Source organism: Lampetra fluviatilis, chromosome 47 (genome assembly GCF_964198595.1).
Source record: "Lampetra fluviatilis chromosome 47, kcLamFluv1.1, whole genome shotgun sequence".
Classification (NCBI taxonomy): domain Eukaryota; kingdom Metazoa; phylum Chordata; class Hyperoartia; order Petromyzontiformes; family Petromyzontidae; genus Lampetra; species Lampetra fluviatilis.
The window spans coordinates 10,136,283-10,157,593 of NC_136321.1; the positions used below are offsets into that span (position 1 = coordinate 10,136,283).

General features: G+C 53.8%; 1 protein-coding gene across 3 annotated transcripts in view; it reads left to right on the forward strand.

Annotated features, from left to right (window-relative positions):
* LOC144947951 (type 2 lactosamine alpha-2,3-sialyltransferase-like) overlaps positions 1 to 21,311 on the forward strand; it is a 57,889-nt gene that overhangs the window by 22,608 nt on the left and 13,970 nt on the right. For all 3 annotated transcript variants that reach the window (XM_078877384.1, XM_078877385.1, XM_078877386.1), the window contains 3 exons: positions 15,456 to 15,489; positions 17,538 to 17,612; positions 20,181 to 20,323. In XM_078877384.1, coding sequence (XP_078733510.1) covers positions 15,456 to 15,489; positions 17,538 to 17,612; positions 20,181 to 20,323 — 252 coding nt within the window. The remainder of the gene's footprint in view (positions 1 to 15,455; positions 15,490 to 17,537; positions 17,613 to 20,180; positions 20,324 to 21,311) is intronic.

A 21,311-nucleotide genomic window follows, 5' to 3' on the forward strand; every position in this document is an offset into this window, starting at 1 on the left:
AGCCTGTTACAGGCTATACGGGGGATCTTTATCCTTGCATAACAACTTTCGTGTCTCGCAACGCATGCCACGGTGAATGTTGCGTTGTTGTTTTTAATTAACTAGAAGAAACACGACCCCCGAGAAGGTGTAAGCAGATGTTACAAACTGAGAGACGCGTGCTGATCTGACACAACAGAGCGCGGCCGTCAGACGACAATCCGCAGCGCCGCGTCTCGCGCTCCGCACGCGCTGGCGCGGGGCGGGGGGGGTCAACAAAGCGCTCGTTCGCGTTTCACTGTTTGTGCAGACGAGGCAATGATGGGTTAACGCTTCGCCTCTAAAGTCACCGAGGCGGCGGCGATGTCGGTGGCGCGTCCGTCGTGAACTCGTTTATCACCGTACGCGTTCGTGTGTCTGTGTTGATGCGCTTGCGCGTTGGCGCGGAGCGGTGGCGCGGCGGTTAGCGCCGCTGCGATACGAACTCCGGCGAGCCGAGTTCGATTCACGCTCAACGCCGGCGACGATTACCTGAGCCGGTCCTGAGCCTAGGTCGACTCAGCCTGAAATGAGCACCTGGTGTGGTGTGTAAACATCGCCACTGGGGAGACAAAGGCGGTCGGGAGTGGTGCTGGCCACGCACCCCCTCGAATGCCGTGCCATGCATTCATCAGTGACACTGCGTGACCCTAAAAGGAGAAGTATATAAAATGTGACGTTTCGGGCAATGGGCCTTCTTCCCGACGCATACGGAGAGAGATGCCAGGGAGGTGGAGTGGACCGTTCAAGTTGGAGGCCTGTTGTTGTTTGTTTGTGCACTTCTTCCAGCGCAGTATCTCAAAATCGTTGACTTTGTCAGGTTAATGGATGATCTGGCAACTTGCGGAATTTGCTGCAGTCGCTCGCTCACCTGGGGCATGGTCAGTCGCCTCCTTGTCACTCTCCTGTCACTACTACGACAGTGACTCTCCCCGTGCACTTCAATTACTCCGCCAGACTACTTCGTCTCATCCATACACTGTGTTAAACCACATCACTCTGCGAGCCACAGCACACTCACCAACAACCCACTCACCCACTCACTCACCCACTCACCAACTCCCTCGCTCACCCACTCACTCACCAACTTCCTCGCCCACCCACTCACCCACTCACCAACTCCCTCGCCCACCCACTCACCCACTCACCAACTACCTCGCCCAGCCACCCACTCACCAACTCCCTCGCCCACCCACTCACCCACTCACCAACCCCCTCGCCCACTCACTCACCCACTCACCAACTCCCTCGCCCACCCACTCACCCACTCACTCACCCACTCACCAACTCCTCGCCCACCCACTCACTCACTCACCCACTCACCAACTCCTCGCCCACCCACTCACCCACCCACCCACCAACTCCCTCGCTCACCCACTCACCCACCCACCTGCCCACCCACTCATCACACTGCAGGTCACCTCACTCCTCTGTCTGCTTCTTCCCTCGCACTGCTCCACTCTGAAATCAACTCCCATCATCATCATCGTCGTCATCATCATCGTCTCACTGCAATAACCTCGTTCACTTCAAGAAACGCGTAAACTCTCGAGTCTACTGCAACTTCAAGAGTGCCGTTTGTTGCTGGCCGCTCGGCGTTTTGAGCCTTCCGGTCTGCGCTCAGCAAACTTGAGATTTTTTTTTCGTCTGTTAAACCCACCTCAACCGCCGGCAAAGTCACTGAAGAGGACGGGGCTTAAGAGATGTGCTCAAACATGACAGCGGTCGGCATGGAGACTGGCACCGCTGGCAAATCAATGCAATAAATATAATCCATTCCGCCCTCCGAAGCTCCCTCGAACGTCCACAGGGCCAACGTCGGGCAGGAGATGGCGGTTGTTCTGAGGGAGGAACGCAAGCTGCAGGTTGTTGTCGTCGTCGTCGTCGTGAAGATGGTCACCCCCGTATGCTGCAGGGGGAGTTGATTCCAGTGGAGGGGGGCAGCGCGAGAGCGAGACTGTGCGCAGCAGGGCGAGGGTGGGGGGCTTAGGGATGGGACAGTGGAGACCGGCAGCGTGGAGGACGGGGAGGGTGGTGAGAGACGAGAGACACGAGGCAGGGTCGGGCAAGTCCAAGCGTCGCCTGGCTTACAGTGGGCGACTAAGACCCCGTGACGTCGCTGGGAAAGCATCATCGGCTATTGCACGCCAATTCACTGACTTGCACCGCCAACGACTCGGTGGGGATCACAGCGGCAGCCACTGCAGGCGCCTGCAGGATCTCTGCCGACCGTGGAGCCTCGCAGCGCCCTCACCGTCGTGGTGATAGCCTTGCACTGTGACAACAACAACGACAACGGCGTGAACACCAAGAGTACTAATGGATCTTATTGAGACGCAGTGGAAGCGCCTTACATATAAATTATTGCTGGATCCCTGTCCTTCCATTCCACGTGTGGAGGCGGCGTGGGGCAGGACAATCGCAACACGTGGTCTGGCGTCAAAATTCCTCCCCTCGGCTTCCGCGAAACTCCAGGGTTGATATCTGCGTTGCGCTCCTGGCGTTTGGTCGTCTCTCGCGTGCCAAGAGGCGTGAGCTCAGAACCGGCCTGTCCCCATGCCATTGTCATTATTGCCCTGGAGATGCCTGAGTCTCAATGAGTCTTTTATGGAGGGTCCTGCACTGAGTTTGTTTGGCCATTTCTGGTCAGGTGTTTTAATTCATTAATTACATTTTTGAGGTCACATTTCGTCCTGCATTTTCCCACACGAGGGAACATCTCATTTTCAGGCGTGTCCAGGACAATGCACTTCTCAGTTATCCCAAGCTGCGTTCCTGTTGTCCAGGAACATCCGGCTCGCAATGCGGTGGCTGCAAGTTCACATCTTGGGCACTGTCACAGGGATTGGGAATTTCCACCGCTGGCTCGGAAATAAACTAAACTAAAACTAAACAATTTTAATGTTAGCAGGTAAGGCTCACTGGTCTACATAGCTCTTATTCAGAAACGACCTGGCCGCAACTGATAGCTCAACGAAGTATAATACTCTTAAAGCATGTTTCTAAATGTGGAGGGAAAAAACGGAGGACCCGGAGAGAATCCACACGACTAGGGAGAGAACATGCAAACTCCAAATAGACAGCAGCAGCAGGCATCGCCAAGGTTGAGTGTTGACACCGTGGCGACCGTGCTCACTTCCACGAATACCGTGGAAGTGAGCTTTGCCCGCCGCTCATTAAAACAGGGGATATTTACTTTGCCTCTGCACGATGTTTAAACCGAATTAGGCTAATTTCAGCTTTTCTATTGGGCCTCCAAACAATACTTTTCCATATCTCGCCCTCTATAAATACCCCGGGGTGACGTGGAGACGCCCACTGTGTATTGTGCTGTTAAACAGAATTTAGATGTATTATGTTCCGTCTCCCCAACATTGAACGTTTAATTACCATCGGCTAATTTTTTCGTCACATTTTAATCCCAGTAATTTTCAACTTTACAGTGCCTGGGAAAAGTGTTTGGCTGAGATTCACAGATGCAGCAGTTATGTAATACAGCAATAATATCCTCATGGGACCTTGCCTGCGAGTAATCAACAGGTTCCCTAAATTAAAACAAATTGCTCCGATTAGCACGGCTGGCTACGCACGATGCGAAAGAATTCAACATACACACAACTACCGCATGGATGCTGCCGCGACAGTGGTTTAATGGTTGGCGCAGGGAGGGGGGTCGGTGGGCTCGCGACCCAGCGTTCGCTGGTTCCGCTCCATGTGCCTGATGCGGCAGTTGGAACTTCGGTGCAAGTTCGTTTAGTTCCTCCGCTCCCGCCCTCCCCCCCGAGCGCCGTTTCTGTCGTCCCAACATCGATCGGTGAGTCCCATCGGAGGTCGTGGGTGGTGGGGAAGAAGTGTGCGGGGTTCTTCCACGTCTTCCAAGTCCTAATGGGGCCAGCGTAGAAGGAGATGAAGAAGTGGACATGCCCACGAAAGTGGCTCTCCTTGAATCGCTTTAGCAAAGGCCCTTTTTGGCGGCAGTGGCATGAGCAAGCGGTTGCAGGGCTGCGCCTTCACCTTTGTTGTTGTTGCCTCTGATGACGGTGTGACCAGGCGCTTCGAGACAACTGCCGCGGTCGCCACAAACGCCGTGCTTATTTATTTATTTATTTACTTCTTATTGAGGCAATGTGCGGGCTCGATGCATCACGCTGTGACGCACGTACGCACATCGCCAGCGCAAGCCGAACAGGAGATAGAGAGAGATGGGGGGGGGGGGGGCTCGCTGCCCCTTCACCGTGCCCGCTTTATCGGTGTGCGTACGTTGAACTTCTTTTGCACCGTACGTAGCCATCTGCGCCGATCGGAGGCGATGACGAGCTGAGATGTCCGCTCAGTTTGCGAATTGACCACAGTGTGACGGCCGGGGGTGGGGGCGGGGGGGTGGGCCGATTTTGTTACAATACAAATTTAAATTTTCGCTGAACGATGGAACGCGATGCGACTCGAACCCGTTAGCCAAGTGGGAACCATCCGCTGGGATGAATTACCTCTCGGCGAGATGGATCTTGTCTCTGTTTTTTACTTGTCAGGCCCGACTAAGCATTAAGTTTCATGAGTATAATTGTCGTGGCCCAGGGTTACAGAGTGACGTGGGCTGTGACATTTTTTGCACTGCAGTGAGGCATTGAATTGAGCAATACTCCCCAGTGATGCAAGGGCACACACACACACAACTCGTGCACGCACGCTCGACGCGGAATAGATCCCGCGTTGAGCCTTACAGACTGTCGAGGTAAGTGCTTTTAGCGGGCACCTGTTGGCAAGGGCGCACGTGCAGTGGCGTTGCCAGCACCGCGCCCGCCTTGCCTCTGTTGTCTCCCCCATTACTGATGTTCATCACCACCACACCAGGTATTCATGTAAGCCTGAGGTCACCTAGGGGAGGCCCGGGACTGGTTCAGAAGTCACTCACCACCGATGTTTTCCGTGGCCGGGAATTTAATCCGGGTAGCCGGGATCGCAGCACAGACGCACAAAGACAAAGATACGCCGCTCTGCGGCCTACGTGGACTTGGGGCAAGTGCTGTTCACGAGCGCCTGTTGAAATTGACACGGCACATGGACGGTGGTGTGGCCAGCACTACACCCGACCTCCTTTGCATCCCCATCGCCAATTATTATTATTATTATCTACACTCATCATGTCCTCATTTTAATACTGAGTTCCCCAAGGGGAGGCCCGGCATCAGTTCAGATGCTACGTTGATGTGGCCAGGGATCAAAAGAAGCAAGTCACCAGGTTCTGTGTTAGAATTGCACATAGCCCTGTGACAGACTAGGTGCACTTTGAGGCCAAGTGAAGTGTGGAAGACTCGCTGCTGGTATGTCATGGACAGACCCAGGTGCCGTGGGTTGACTGACAGAGATCACTGGCAGATGCACCACCTGTACTCCCCACCGTGCTAACTCGCTGCGTTTTATCCGCCCGGCGTTCCGCTCGTTGTTGTGCGCGTTGCTCCTCTGCCCTCTGTTGTTGCTGGAGGGCGACTGTCTCCAACTACCCAATAGCCTAAACGTGCCAAACCCATTTAGCCCCATCTATCTGGCCAAGCAGAAGCTGCTCGGGCATGCGATGGCTGGGCATGCGGGTTACATGACCAAGCCAAAACAGTCCTGCCCGCCAGAGGAGCTCACACAAAGACAAAACTACCCATGTAGCATTCACGGACTTTTTGAGCAAGTGCTGTTAGCGAGCACCGATTAAAGCTGGCACGGCACAATAGAGGGTGGGTGGCCAGTACCACGCCCGGCCACCTTTCTCTCCCAAGTGCTGATGTATATACACCGTAGATTGTACTAATTTAAGGCTTAGTAGACGCAGGGGAGGTCCACGAGCAGTTCAGATATTCATCACCGATGTTGGCTGTGGGCAGGAATCGAACTTGGGTCACCGAATTCATAGCGTAGTGCGTGGTGCTAGCCACCCCTCCCTCTCGTGCGCTGTGCCAGCACTTTCCCAAGCATTCTGTCGAAGGCTATATGGGGGATTTTTGTCTTCTTACACGCACAAAAGACAAAGACACACACATACATGCACTCGCCCGCACACGCACAGCCACAAACCATCACACTCGCTCATGCACACACGGCAAGGCAATACTTCATTCAAATGCAAGTCTAAGCAGGCCTTTACGCACGATTGGAAAGTGTTGCCCATGCAAGCACATCGAGCAAAAGCAACAAGGAGCCAAGTGAGAGATCCTCCACTCTGCAGCAGCAACAACAGCGCACACAGAGAGGCCGCCCGGCGCGGGCGGGGGACGTCGCGCGTGCAGAGGATGCTGGGAATTCCACGGCGAGACCGGGCAAAGCGACTTTTGTGAGTTTTTGGGTGCACAGCTTTTTTTGAGTGCCGCATTGTGGAAAGGCGAGAGCGGTTGTCTTATGAATAGATTGGCCTCGGCCATTGGAATGTGGAATTTTGTATAGCTCGCTTAGGGCTACCAAACAAAGATTAGTTGTTCACCCCACGGTTAAAGGTGCAGCCCTGAAATGTCTCTTTGCTCGTGCCACTGCTGGCAGAAGGGTCCTCTGCTACGTGGAACTTGAGCGAGCCTCTATAGAGGTGGGAAGATGTTAACTACCTCGGCTGATATACAGAAAGTCGTGTGTTCCATCCCGACCCAGACGCCGTTATATTTGGAGTTTCGATGTTCTCCCCGCAGTCGCGTGGATTTTTCTCCGGGTCCTCCGGATTTTCCCTCCACATTTATTATCAAAATGCATTTAGAGTATTTGGCTGCTATAACCTTCCACACCATAAGCCACTTCGTTGAGCTATCATTTGTGGCCAGGTCGCTTCTGAAAAAGAGCCACATAGCTGAGTGGGGCCTGGGCTGGTAATGAAGAGGACAACAACAACAAAGAGTTCAGATCGTAGCGGCCTCTTCTTCCACAATGGCCAGGCGGCTTGCAAGGAGGTGGCAGTGCCCACAACTCTGCCCCCACCATTGTTGACCTGCCGATCGACTGAACTTAGGGTACCCATTCAACCTCCTGGGTGGACAGAGGCGGGAGGGTGGGAGATTTAATAAACTGTTCCCACTGTGTGTGTTTGATTGAAGGAGTGGGTGGGTGAGTGGGTGAGTTAATGAGTGTGTGAGCGTATGTTTGAATGAATGAGTGGTTGGGTGAGTGAGTTGGTGGGTGAGTAAATGAGTGAGTGTGGGAGTGGATGAGTGAATGGTTGAGCGGGTGTGTGAGTGGATGAGTCAATGGTTGAGTGGGTGAGTGTCTGAGTGAGTGGGTGAGTGAGTGGGTGAGTGTTTGAGTGAGTGGGTGAGTGTTTAAGTGAGTGGGTGAGTGAGTGGGTGAGTGAATGGTTGAGTGGGTGAGTGGATGAGTGAGTGTTTGGGAGTGTGGATGAGTGGATGGGTGGGTGAGTGAGTTGGTGAGTGAATGAGTATGTGAGGGGATGAATGGGTGGCTGAGTGGGTGTACTGGAGCGTCGGTTGTGTTTTGTCTTCTTGTCAGATCGTGTGTTTCCCCAAACCGGTTCTCAGTTCACAAACTTTCGCTTTTCGAGGAAGAATGTGAAGATTTTTTACAGAGTGTCTGTGTGTGCGTACTCTCGTCGTGTCTCCACGTGTATGTCGTTTTAAATGGCCGTCTCTGTGTATACCTCTAAATCTGTCTCCCCATCTGTCTGCCTGTCTCTCTCCTCTGCGTCTCATTGCTGGACCGAGTTTGCCATCTGTCCCCTCGCTGCCCTCTCCCTGTGACTGCCCTTCGCTGCTTCTCTCTCGCCCCGCTCCTTGTCCGCCTCCGTCGCAACCGTCAACACCTCCACCACCGCACGCTGTCTCCTCGCTCCCCTCTCCGCCCGTTGCCACCGCTTTGGCAGTGCCAGATTACCGTCGTAGCTCAAGTAGCTACACATGTAGTAGCTACACATGTAGTAGCTACACATGTAGTAGCTGCACAAGTAGTAGCTACACATGTAGTAGCTACACATGTAGTAGCTGCACAAGTAGTAGCTGCACATGTAGTAGCTACGGGGGCCCCGCATCTTGAAGGGCCCCGCGCTAAATGCTTTCAAGCTATCAATTCCGGTGCAGTGATTCTGCACTTGCTCTATTACTATAGTACTATACCACCTTAAACTTTAACAAACGACTGGGTGTTTAAGGTTAGAGATTTGTCGTATTATCCGGCTGCATAGCAAATGAAAAAATACAATTACTTTACTGTGCAAGTTAAACGTTTGTGTTTTAATATTTACGTGTTTATTTATTTAGGGCCCCTTTATAACATCATATCCTACAGGCCCCGCGCTTGCTTCATCCGGCACTGGGCTTTGGCAGTGACCCAGAAACGAAGTGGAACTGCAGCGGCTCAGCAGAGTTAATGAGCAGGCGGTGGGGGGGGTCACGCGTGCCAGGCTCAAGGCGAGAGAACTCCCACGCAGCAGACACCGCGCGCCGTTTCGAAAGCGGTGAGGACGAGGCTCGCGAGTGAAATCTCGTGGGGGGGGGGGCGACCCTGGCTACAGCAGGCAGGCGGACAGGCTTCAGAAGTCCCGTGTGTGTGTGTGCGTTGTCTATCTGTGGGAGCGGTGGGGCAGCGTTTAGCGCTGCGCTGTGAACCCGGCGAGCCGAGTTCGATTTCCCGCTCGCGGTCACCAACACCAGTGACGATTGTCTGAACCGTTCTTGGGCCTACCCTGGGTCGACTCAGCCTCAAATGAGTACCTGGTGCGGTGTGTGGTAAACACCGCCACTGGGGAGACAAAGGCGGCCGGGCGTGGTGCTGGCCAACCCACCCTGCTCGTGTGCCGTGCCGGCCCTTCTCATTGCACCTTCTCTTCTCACCCTAAGTCTCGCCTCCCTGGCCTTCCCAAGGGTATTCGTAACTTTTCTATTCCCCGAGTGAGAAAATAGCAACTTCAATTATAACGCACATGAGCAGATCTAACGACACACAGAGGTGTGCTGCGCCGCATGTCCAAAGTGGTCTCAGCTTCATCCCGACCACCAGCTCTTATAAAAAAAGAACTGAACGTGTGGTCAATTTCGTCATTTAGACCACCAAAGCTCAGAATGTCTGCGAAACCGTGGCGACACCCACTTTGCTGTTGCTGCTCCGGTATTTCCTGGCTACGTCGCTGCCCCTTTGGGGTCTGGAGTGTACCAACTCACCACGGCTCTCGTAAACGGTGTCTCTGAGGCGCACATCCGTACTCCAAGCAAAAACTGCAAACTATAGTTTTTTATTTGACCAGCTAAGGGTCCACTTTTTCAGAAGCGACCACAAATGGCCACAAATTATTGCTTAAACGAAGTGGGCTTATCACGTGGAAATGTACAGATGGCAAATACTCTTAAACGCACGTTTCTAAACGTGGATGGAAAAAGCGGAGGACCCGCTGAAAGAACATGGAAACTCCAACTATCCAGGCGTGAGGCTCGGGATCTAACCCACGATCCCCTGCGTACCAGGCGAGGGAGTGAACGTCGAGCCACCGCGGCACCCCAAACAAACCATGAAACCACGGGGTAATTATGTGAAACGTTTGTGTCCTTCCTTATCTCATTAAAACAGCCTCTCCTAGGCTGGGGCAGCTGGAGAGATACGCAGGCTCGTTTAACGAGCTGGCTTGTCTGGCTCTCGGCATAACTGAGCCAGCTGCACGGGAGGAGATAGGGATCGTGAAAACGAGCCCGCGGACGTCACGGCCTGTTGTGTCGCAGGACATCTGGCTGTGATCAGGGCTTCACAGGCGTAACTCGCCAACGACTTCCGCTGACCCAGCAGCAGCAGCTGCAACAACCGTTCAACGAGCATGGCCCTGCTGATGAGACTCAGAAGGTCAAAACCAACGCAGAGTTGTGTTGGTGTAAACAAATGCCCGCTGGGTAATATTAGTCTGGAAAGCCAACGGTCGGATGGGCTAAAGCCCATTTTTGTTTTACTTACGATGTGTGTGGAGAAATGCACGATTTGGAATTACACTGAGGGAGAGAAAGAGGAACTTTGTCGATTAGAGGGCACAGGCCCAGGCAAGCAACGCTGCTCGCACTCTCAGTCGACAGATACAAGTCGGACCCGGGCGGAGCGCCTAGCAGCTGGAACGGGGGGGGGCTGATCGAATCGTAATGCGCAGCCAGGAGGTGGAGCCATGAAATGGGCTCCTCGTGTGCAGGTGTGAGGCGGGTCACTGTGACGTTGTAAGCCCGTGTGAGAGGTAGCCCTCGTCCAGCAGTGGACGGACCATGGCTGATGATGACGATGATGTGGAGACAGAACACATTGCTGTTTATATTTTTAACCCCCCCCCCGCTGACCTATGATGGTCCATAACAAGGCATAATGAGATTACACACAGAGAGTAGATTCAAAGGTTGGGAAGAACGAGCGAGCGGTTGTCTGCCTGCCACGCTGCGAGACGCTCGGCACGAGTGGTGGGTGGCGCCTTCGAGGAGAGCCGTGGCTTCAGGCAGCGCTGAGCCCCGGCCTGGAGGCCTCCAGTGATCGGTGGCACACGCATAAAGGGGCCACGCTTATCGGAGGCCCTCATTAACTGGAACCGCATTTGGCAAACGCTGCGCCGTGCTCTTGCCAGCGACGCTGGCGACGCGACGGGGTGAGTGCGCGTGGCACCGGCAGGCGTTTGTGTGTTGCAGATAAGGGGAGACCGGTGGTCAAACGGTGCGTGAGTGATTGGACGACAATAAGAAATGAACATGCCCGTATTGTAAACTGGAGGCATTCATCCAGAAGCGGAATGGCCGTGGCTGATGGCGATGATGATGGTGATAGCGAGAACTCTATCCACCGTCATCGTCAGCCATGCAAACCCACCACTGGATGAGGGCCTCTGCAAGCCGGCAGCCACCTCTCACCACTCCTTACGAAGCAACAATTCTCTCCGCACCATCAACACGGGGGCTGATGAAGTTGTACGACCGTGTGAGAGGTGGCCATGGCTTGAGGAGGCCTTCATCCAGCAGTGGACGGATGATGATGATGATGATAATGTGGAGACGGAACACGTGTCCTTTTATATTTATCTCCCATCTCCCCCCCAGGGAGCGTTCCGTTCTTCGGCGGCCGCTCCCGCTATGAGAGTCTTTGGCTGCTGCTATGTATGTCCACGTGATGAAGAGCCGCCACTTCGTTGAGCTATCATTTGTGGCCAGGTCGCATAAAAAGCTGCATAGCAGCTCAGTGGGCACCTTCCGTGGTCAAATAAAACACAAAGTTTTTCGTTTTAATAGTTTTGCCGAGTCAACCTCGGGAAGAACCAGAGCAACTTTGTCGTGAACCCATCAGCGTGGACCCTCAAGTATCTCCTGTCCTACACGTGGGCTCTCTGCATCCTCTCCAGCCTCCTCCCGCACGCCAAAACTCTCTCCATCGGTATCATTCGCCAAACATCCCGAAGCAGCACCGCCTCCTTCTAGTTGAGTTTAATTTTAGTTGAGGCTTTGATGCAAACGCAAATGGAACGTTGAGCGCTCTGATGTCAGGACTGTGCGGCGTTTTGTCGGCGTGATGAAGAGATAGAGGCGCAGCCCCTGCAGTTCCTCGTCCGTTCAAGCCACTGCTGGAAGGATGGGCCACCGCTCGAGAGAGATCTCTGGAGAGCTCCAGCGGAGGGTGCTTGGCCTGCTCTTCCCTTTGGCGGGCCAAAGACATCCTTGGAGATGGTGTCAGTCGTCAACTGCGGGGGCGATCAGTGACACCGACGCGGGGTAGACGGGCGAGGCCGGTTGTGGAGGAGGGTCAGAAACCTGCGCCGTTTTGTTTTATCTGCCTGGCCGGGAGATTGAACCAAACTGGTGACTTCTGTGTGCGCTGCCTGTCACGCCGGCGTGGCGGCGCCCCGAATGCTTTCACGGCACTGCTCGATGTGGGTTTAGAAGCCGTGCAGCTGACACCGTTTTCGAATGTCGAGTTTTTATCCAGATTTGTCATCTCGCCGTATATTTCGCCGTGCGGCATCGTGACACCGATTGGCATTCTGCTGCCACCGCTGTCCCGAATGCAGGGCCGAGGAGCACTTGCGTTTTAATGAGCGGTTGAACAATCGGCAGACTTGAGAGATCGCATTGCCAGAGTGTCCTGGAAGCTGCCAGACATCTGCAGCTAAGTGCTCTCAGCCAATGGCAGCAATGAACCCATGTTCAGACAGGCAGTCAGCAATTTCTATTTGTGTCTTATTGATCTTGGAGGGGCAATGATTATAATAATGATTATTATTTAATACGCTTGCTTACCCAAAATACAGGAGGGTCCTGCCAAGTTTTCGCAGTGGAGGCGATGTTGCCGCTGTGTGGGATTCGCAGGTGACTTTGTCGGCATTGGGAGATTTTGTCCAACACCAGTTACGTTGTTTGTTTTTAAACTGTGGGAGAATACTGGACAACCCTTGAGGAAACCAATACAGAACAGGGGGAGAGAACATACAAACTCCACTCACTCATGACTTAAAGATTTCGTGACTGCAGGAATTCATATTCTTGGGTGTTTCGGGAAAGTCACGTAGATAGGTTCAAAGAAAATAACAAAGAATAACAAAAAACTATGATGTTTCGCTTGTCGGCGCTTCACGTTGCGAGCCAAACACAGAAGGCGTTCCGCGTCACCTGATCGTTTCCAGCTGCCTCGGTAGCGCCGTGCTGGGGCCACCGACGTGTTGACACAAGAGGAGGAGGAGGAGAGGCGTTTTGGGTTTTTCCCTCTTGCTTGCCCCTTGCAGGCCCACGCCACGTGATGAAGCTTAGAGGCTGACACGTGGTTTATGTGTTACCGAAGAGAGCCGACGGAAGAACGGCGGCCCCCCCGCGCCCCCCCCCCCCTTCTCTCCACTGTCCCGACGACAGTAGGGGGACCGCTCTCGACGACCACGTCCCAACGACGACGATGACGAGAAGGTGGAGGAGGCACAAGAAGTTGTGGGGTCGGGGTAGTGCGGTAGCTCCTCCATGAAATGGGATGACCAGGGAACTGCACCCCCACCAATGCGGTGAGGCGCAGACCATCAAGTGGATGTCACCGATCACTGCCCGGCTACAGCGCGCGTGGAGCGTGGAGCGAGTGCAAGGGCTCGAGCAAAACACGGAACGTACAAACTGGCGCCTGTTGCTCTCAACGCCAAATGGAGGAAGCAGAAGAGTAAAGAAGCCCTTGTTAAGACGCTAATGCTCTCCCCGAACGCCCCAGCCTCGCCGTAAAGATTAGCATGGCGAAGATAAATAATGTCAGTTATTAATATTAATAAACACTATTGATAAATAATATTAGTAAATAATATTAATAAACACTATTGATAAATAATATTAGTAAATAATATTAAAAAATACTATTGATAAATAATATTAGTAAATAATATTAATAAATAATATTCAGGCTGCAAGAGAGGTGCCTGGGGCGGCTCGCCAGCGGTTGCCCCTGCAGCAATGAACATGGACATGGAGAGAGAATTCATCGCGGAGACTCGTGCTGGAGAGCAAATACAAACAAGAACGAGCCGAGGTGAAACGCGTTGAGAGTGCGGCCATCCCTTCAGGCGGTAGTGAAGGCGTGACCACAATAACAACAACAACCGCCACCGCCGCATTGGCACGAGGAACCACGAAAGAGCAGGGAAGGTGGCAGCAGCAGCAGCAGCCAGGCGACAAGCCGGCGCCGCCGACAATTTGCCAAAGCTTTGCGGTCCTCTACATAGAAAGGTGTCATCGGCCACTCGATGAGAGTTTCCGTGCGTGTAAGAAAGCCATGAAGAAAGCCATGAAGAGAGCCATGCGTGCGTGGGGGGGGGGCAGCACTCTGCTCCACGCCGGTGAAACGGGTGGCAACCAAATTCTGTCAGGCCGCGTTTTCCTGGTGACCCAGGGCAATAGCGGCTCCTCGACGCCAATGGGAAGGCAGTTTCACAGCCCATCTGTGTGAGATCCACCGACCCCCAACCCCCCAAAGTGCTGGCTTGCAGGCGTGGGTCACCGCCGCCCGGCTGGTGGTATCATCAATAATACAGCCACGTGTTCAGCTCTCTCGAGGTGGTGGTTTAGCCGAGGCAATGTGGTGGTCACAAGACATGCACACACGCAAGGCATGATGGGAGTTTGTGTCTTCCCTCTGTTTGTAAGCAGCGCACGTGTGCCTTGTTGTTGTTTCCACACCTGGCTCTGCTAATGAGGCTGAATGTTCGAAACCAGTCCAGAGTTTTCTCTTATGAACCCAGCGCTGCTGAACTAATGTTAGCTTAAGTATATCCACAAAGCTAAATCTGTCTGCAAAGTTGACACGGGACACGTGAAGTGAAACTTTGAGTCATCCGATCTGTTTGTGGGGCATGTGCGGTCACCTGTTTGGAGTTACGCATCCACGATGTGGGATGTTGTGTCTGAGACGATTACTTTTGTCATCGCCGCAACCGAATGGAAGCTATTTCACAAAAACACACGAAAAAAGGTCAGGTTCAAACAAGGAGACGTTGAATGTCGAAACCGTCACAGGAGGTCTGTGTGTATTTGGGCGTTTCCCCCGTTGCACGGGGGCTGTCGATGCGGTCGAACGTCGCATAGAGCGTGACTCGCCGGTGATGGGAGGCATAAAATGGAATTTGTGAACATCCCGTAGTAAAAGTTCCTGCTGCACCACCACCAGGCACAAACACTGCGCTAAGTGTGGGCGGTTGATCGGTCGGGGCGGGAATGTGACGCTCGGATACGTGACGATCGGGTACGCGAATGCTCAGGTACGTGACGCTCGGTTAGGCGACGTTTTATTGCGTGCATTTTTTGTTTGGACTGCATTTAATAGTGCCAATTAAGTGGCTTATCATGTAGCCATTTCTCGCAGCCAAAAACTCTAAATGCTCGTTGATTGTAAATGTGGAGGGAAAAACTGGAGGAGGACCCGGAGAAAAATCCACGCGACCACGGGGAGAACACGCAGATTCCAAATAAACAGGCGTCAGGGTCGGGATGGAATCCACGACCTCCTGTATACCAGGCGAGGTAGTTAACATCTCGCCACCGTGGCGAGAGATGCGTGATAAGATGGAGAGATACGGTGCGATAAGAAAAGAGGGTTGCAGACAAGATCAGGGAGCATTGGACCGTGCATTTTGGAATTGGCTCGTCACAATTCTCTGCGGTTTCACTGGTGGTGTGGAAAGGTTTTTAACTTTAATTTTTTTTCACGGCGTATTGCTTTTTTTCTTACTCCACGTGGCATGTGACCTGCCCTGTTGATCTGTTTGTATTGGCGGATATCCTCCCGCTGCCCTTGTTCTGCCAATTGGCCCGTCGCCACCGTGGGTGCCCACGGTGGCGATGGACACCACGGAGGCGAGATGCTGGAAAGCTGGGAGGGTTGGGGGACAGGTGACGTGACCCCCGTTGGTGGATCTCCCCACCCACCTACCCCCATTAACGATGACGCTCTGCGGTTCGTGTGCTTTTTTTCTTTTTTATGGTGTTTGCTGGCAGGGCGAGGGTTCAGTCTGCAGGACCGCACACAAGAGTGAGTAGAGCACGTGGTGCCTAACACGCGCCGCACGCCACTTGCAATGCCGCGAGAGGGTTGGTGCAGTAGCCCCCCCCTCCGCACCCTCTCGGCGGTTGCAGCGGTTTAGAGTCGCACAATTCGCGATCGGAAAGGTCACATGACTCCCAATTCCTCGTTGGGATGGTGGGCGGGGGATCAACCCGGCCTCAATCGCCATCAACATCGATCCAGGCTTCATACATTGAGCACGGCATTGCGGGAAAGTCGAGAGTGGTTGTCCTGTGGAGAGACTGGCCCACCTATCACGGGAATGTGGAATTTTTAAGCATCCAGCTGAGGACCGCCAAGGGACGATGGGGGTCGTCGTGGTCTCCGGCAACTTTCGATCGCTGAGATACTGGACTTCGGTTTGACGCTAACAAAAAAAAAGAACGCAAAAGGTGTAGCCGTGCATTTGCTTTGCTCAACCGCACTGCTTGAGAAAAGGGCCCGCACCTGAAGGAAGCTCTCGAGAGCCTCTCCAGAGGGTACATTTTGGGCCAAACTCTTCCACGCCGACGAAGACGTCTTGGGAAGAGGCGGGAACGCCGAGCACTTTACAGCTGCACCGCGTGCGGTCTGCTAAAGTCGACTGTGGAGAGACCCATTTTTGTGGTGGGGGGGGAGAGGGTCAGTTCGAGAATCCCGCCACCGTCGTTTCGACCACCACGCCGGGAGATAGAATTGATAACCGGTGACCCAAGTGCGCTGACCGCTACACACGACCTAGACCGCACACACGCAGAGAAGCATCGGGAAGGTCACCTTCATATTCTGTGTACGTTCTGCTCCGCTGTGTGGCAGTGAACTCGGCTGCCCCCCCCAGCCTCATTATCCTAAGTTCAACACCAGTGCCAACAGGGATTGATCCTTAAGTCAACCTCATTCATACCCAGCAGTTTCCAGCAGGGATTAAGAGGCTTCGGCAGAAAGTAAAACCCATGGCATGTGACTTATAAACACACACACAGAGAACCATAGACAAATATCCCCCTGTGTAGCCTACGCAGACTGTTGGGGCAAGTGCTGTTAGCGAGCGCCTGTTAAAGGCTGCGTGGCGCACTAGGACTAGGTGTGGCCTTCATCGTGCCTGGCCGCCTTTGGGTCCCCCCCCCCGCCATGCCAATATTTACAGACTGCACCAGATACTCGTTTAAGTCCGAGTCGACCTAGATGGAGGCCTGGGACAGCTTCAGACACCGCATGCCCGTCATATGGTGTTGGGACTCGTGACCGGGAATCAAACCTAGGTCGCCGGGATAGTTGTGCAACTCTCCAAAAACAAATGTATAAAAGCCTCAGGTCGTCTGTGTAGCCTCCGTAGACTGTTGGGGTGTGTGGGTGGGGAGTGGGCAAGTGCTGTGAGCGAGCAGCCTGTGAAGGAGCGTGCGGCGCACTCGCACAAGGTGTGGCCAGAGCCGCGGCCCCGGCCCACTTCGCTTGCCGATGTATGTTACACCCCGCACCACCGGCTACCTATTTAAGGCTGAGTCGACCTAGGCAGGGGGAGGGGGCGGGGATGTCCATCCATAACGGTCGCTATAGGTTGGCCGCGGGCAGGAGAATCTCGAGTTATTTCGCCACGAAAGACAAAGACTTGCAGCAAGTGCTGATAGCGAGTAGCACCTATGAAGGCCCTGATGACACACGAGGGGGGTGGGTTCACAGCACCACGCCCGACCGCCTTTGTCTCCCCAGTGGCGGCGTTTACCACACACCGCACAAGGTACTAATTTGAGGCTGAGTCGACCTAGGGGAGGTTCAGGACCGGTTCGGAGCAGCTAATGTTAATGTGAGTGGTGGGCAGCGAACGCGGCGGTGGTGGGTTTTCCACCAATCGAAGGGCTGCCAGGTAAAAAATTAACACACACACACGTACACACACACGTACACACACACACGCGTACACACACACGCGTACACACACACACGTACACACGCGTTGCGTGCGAGCGGCCACCTGAGTTGTGTGAGCTGCGTGGTGCGTTCGCTGTGTAAACCCCCACGCCCCTTTTGTCGCCCAGGTTTGACAAGAGGATCGTCGTGCCCATGTGCGTGCCCAGTCACGTGCAGGAGAAGTTCAAGGCCTCACATCCTGGGTAATGATCATCATCATTTACATAAAGTTTTCGTGCAGTTCGGTATTTGCGCCGTTTGTTAGAGCGCAAAAACGCTTTGCCATTTCATATTTTTTGTCATTTCAACACCGGTATTTGTGCCAATCTTCACCTGTATTTGTGCCACATTTGTGCAATTTCAACACCGGTATTTGTGCCACCGGTATTTGTGTCATTTGTTAGAGCGCAAGATGCGCTGTCGCGAAGGAAGGCGCCGCTGCGTTACCATCGGCACGGTTTGCAGGATCTTCACGCAGTCATATGGGGGAGCGATGGTGCTATCCGCAGCCCTAATCGAGTTAACTTCTTGGAAGTGTTTTGTCTTTTTTAATTTGGAAAATTTGGACCGTGACAGCCGGCACACGACGGCCTACTCCACGTTTTCCCGAACGACGTCACAGGAACCTTTAACGTTCCGCTACGAAGAGGGTGGCGAGTCAAAACGTCAGTGGGCATTCTTCCCCAGCCGGCGGTGATGACCAAAGTCAACCGTTACAAATGCCATCTTCTAAGATGGCCAAGTCATCCTGTTGATGGACGTTTAAGCCCTGATAGGTGGCCACACAGACATACACACACTTTCCACAGACAGAATGGACGAGATTGACAGATACGCTTTTCACTGGATGTGTCCTTGTTGCCTTTGCGGATTTACTTAAAGCTGCATCGCTCAGATGGCGTCGCGCTCGAGTGAAACGCGCGCGTGTGTGCGTTCACCTGCGTGCGTTCATCCCTCTGTGTGTGCGTGTTCACCTGTGCTCGCTGCCACGCTGCACTCAATGACCCCGCACTCAGTGGCACCCACCGCATCGTTGCTCGCTGCCTTAAACCCACAAACGTCAACGGTTTGAACAGCGGGGAGCACAACCGGTGCATCTGCCAGTCGTCTCAGTCAGTCAACCCATCGCACTTGGGTCTGTCCCGTGGGCTTCTGTCAGCGTGCCTTCCGACACTTCGCGCGGCTTCAAAGTGGCACAAACGCCGTGGTGACGTCACCCGCCACTCAGTGGCGGACGGCGATTTGTTGTTGTGCTCGCGTGTGTGTGTGTGCTCGCGTGTGTGTGTGTGCTCGCGTGTGTGTGTGTGCTCGCGTGTGTGTGTGTGCTCGCGTGTGTGTGCGTGCTCGCGTGTGTGTGCTCGCGTGTGTGTGCGTGCTCGCGTGTGTGTGCGTGCTCGCGTGTGTGTGCGTGCTCGCGTGTGTGTGCGTGCTCGCGTGTGTGTGCGTGCTCGCGTGTGTGTTCGTGCTCGCGTGTGTGTGCGTGCTCGCGTGTGTGTGTGTGCTCGCGTGTGTGTTCGTGCTCGCGTGTGTGTGTGTGCTCGCGTGTGTGTGCGTGCTCGCGTGTGTGTGCGTGCTCGCGTGTGTGTGCTCGCGTGTGTGTGCGTGCTCGCGTGTGTGTGCGTGCTCGCGTGTGTGTGCGTGCTCGCGTGTGTGTGTGTGCTCGCGTGTGTGTTCGTGCATGCTTGTTCATCCCTACGTGTGTTCGTCCCAATGTGTGTTCACCCTGCGTGTGTTCTTCTGTACGTGTTCGCATGTATGGGTGTGTTCAACCACATGAATGCACGTGCGTTTGTTCAAGTTCATCACACCACCCCATCACACACGTGGAATTCCAGCCTTAAGTAGGTGCTCGCTAACAGCACTTCCCTCAATATGAAAAATAAGAACAGGTTTTACCCTTTCTGGCAATAAAAGAGGATGTGTTAAGATGTTCAAACACCAAGTAGATACCTTTTGCGAGGCAGAAAGTCTGCATTAACCACACGTACTTGTGGTGAGCGTGTTTGAAGGCTCAAGAAGGGATATTTATATTGACGAGAGTGGCACAGTTCAGGGATGGGACGCGTCTGAGAGGACAAGGAGATGGAGTGATGAAATTGGCTCACGTGCAGCTGGATTTTTACACCGCCAGATAGTGAGAGATGGCAACTGCTGACGGAGGCCTTCATCAGCGGCAAAGTTTACAACGCAGTTACATAAAACGTTTGCATTGCCGCCAAATAAATGTGTGCAACATTTGACCACCGGTCTTCCCTTATCTGTAACACACAAACGCCTGCCGGTGCCACGCGCACTCACCCCGTTGCATTGCCAGCGTCGCTGGCAAGAGCACGGCGCAGCGTTTGCCAAATGCGATTCCAGTTAATGAGGGCCCCGATAAGCGTGGCCCCTTTATGCGTGTGCCACCGATCGCTGGAGGGCTCCAGGCCGGGGCTCAGCTCTACCTAAAGCCCAGCGTCTCACCCACCGCTCTGCCGCGCGTCTCGCAGCGCGGCAGGCAGACAACTTCCTTTCTCAATCCGTACCGACTCCGGGCAGCTGACTGAAGCCAGACAAGCCGGCTCGTTCAAGGGAGCCCGTATTTCATCCTCCCCCCCCCGGGCTTTACGACCGGGATATTTGCCAAGATGTTGTTTGCTTTCACGCACTCCGATGTAAATGTTCACGGCAGAGACGTTTATCGCGACATCGGAGGCCCGGGCGCAGAGCCGGTGCCGTCGCTTTAGCCTTCTCGAGCGGCGGCGTCCGCGTGGCCGGTGCGACTTTTGCAGGGTGGACTTGAGCCAGGCCGGCGACCCGTTCCTGGGAGAAAAGGACATGGAGAGGTTTCGATACCAAAATCAGGACATTCGGCGCCACAGGAAGGCCTGGATCTACACAATGGAGCAGCTGCCCTACAAGATAAGAACCGTCTGTGAGTTTGTATTTATTCAGGGAAACCGCCGCAGTCCCAGGGCAGTTTGTTCATTATCGCTGGGAAGCACCACGGGTGGCGCAAGTTGTCAGAGTGCTTGGCGGTAACGATCGGAAGGTCGCCAGTTCAAATTTTGGTCATGGGCTGAATCGGCCAAATCATCATCGTCATCGGCATCAGTGTCATCATCATATGCATCATGATGCGTCCGTCATCTCGTCATTTGTAACGAGTTTGTGTACGGTATCGTTTTTTGCGTTGAACAGGGCACCGTAGTCTCTGTGGAGTGCTCTTGACAATAACATCTGGTAATTTATCTGCCTGGCCCAGACCCACGATGTTGTAACGGTTCTTGCGAAGTATGCTAGCTGCAAGCGAATTCGGCTCGACAACAATATCGGTTCGGAAGGCTAATCAACTCGGCCAATGTGGTTCAACAATGTTTTTCTTTCTACGTGGAGACAGAATTGAGTTAGGTCATCACCAAGTAGCTGCAGCCTTCCCCTCTGGTGCTGAATTATCGCCGATCGGCATTCCAGGCATACCTCCCTCTGCGCCGCACACAGCGGAGTCTTAACGTCCCGAGTGATTTATTGTTCTTGACGGCGTGACTCTCATGCAGCACGAAGTGAGGTGGGCACGTGGGGATATGGACGTTTTCCTTGCTCCTTGTCCAATTATCGCTCGCTTGTCGTAACTGCCCTGGTTAACTTTACTCACCCACCCACCGACACACTCACTCGCCCACCCAACTCACCCACCCAACTCACCCACTCACCAAATCTCTCTTCAATCACTACCACAATGGTCTCCATTCCCATGACCTTCCATCCACACTGTTCAACCTCCACCGAACTGCAGGTCCCAACAACTCACTCACTCACCCATTCACACAATCACTCACCCACACTCACCCATTCACACAGTCCAATCAGGTCGTTAAACTAGCAACTGCGATTTTTGAGGAAGTGAAACTTTTCGCTGAAAG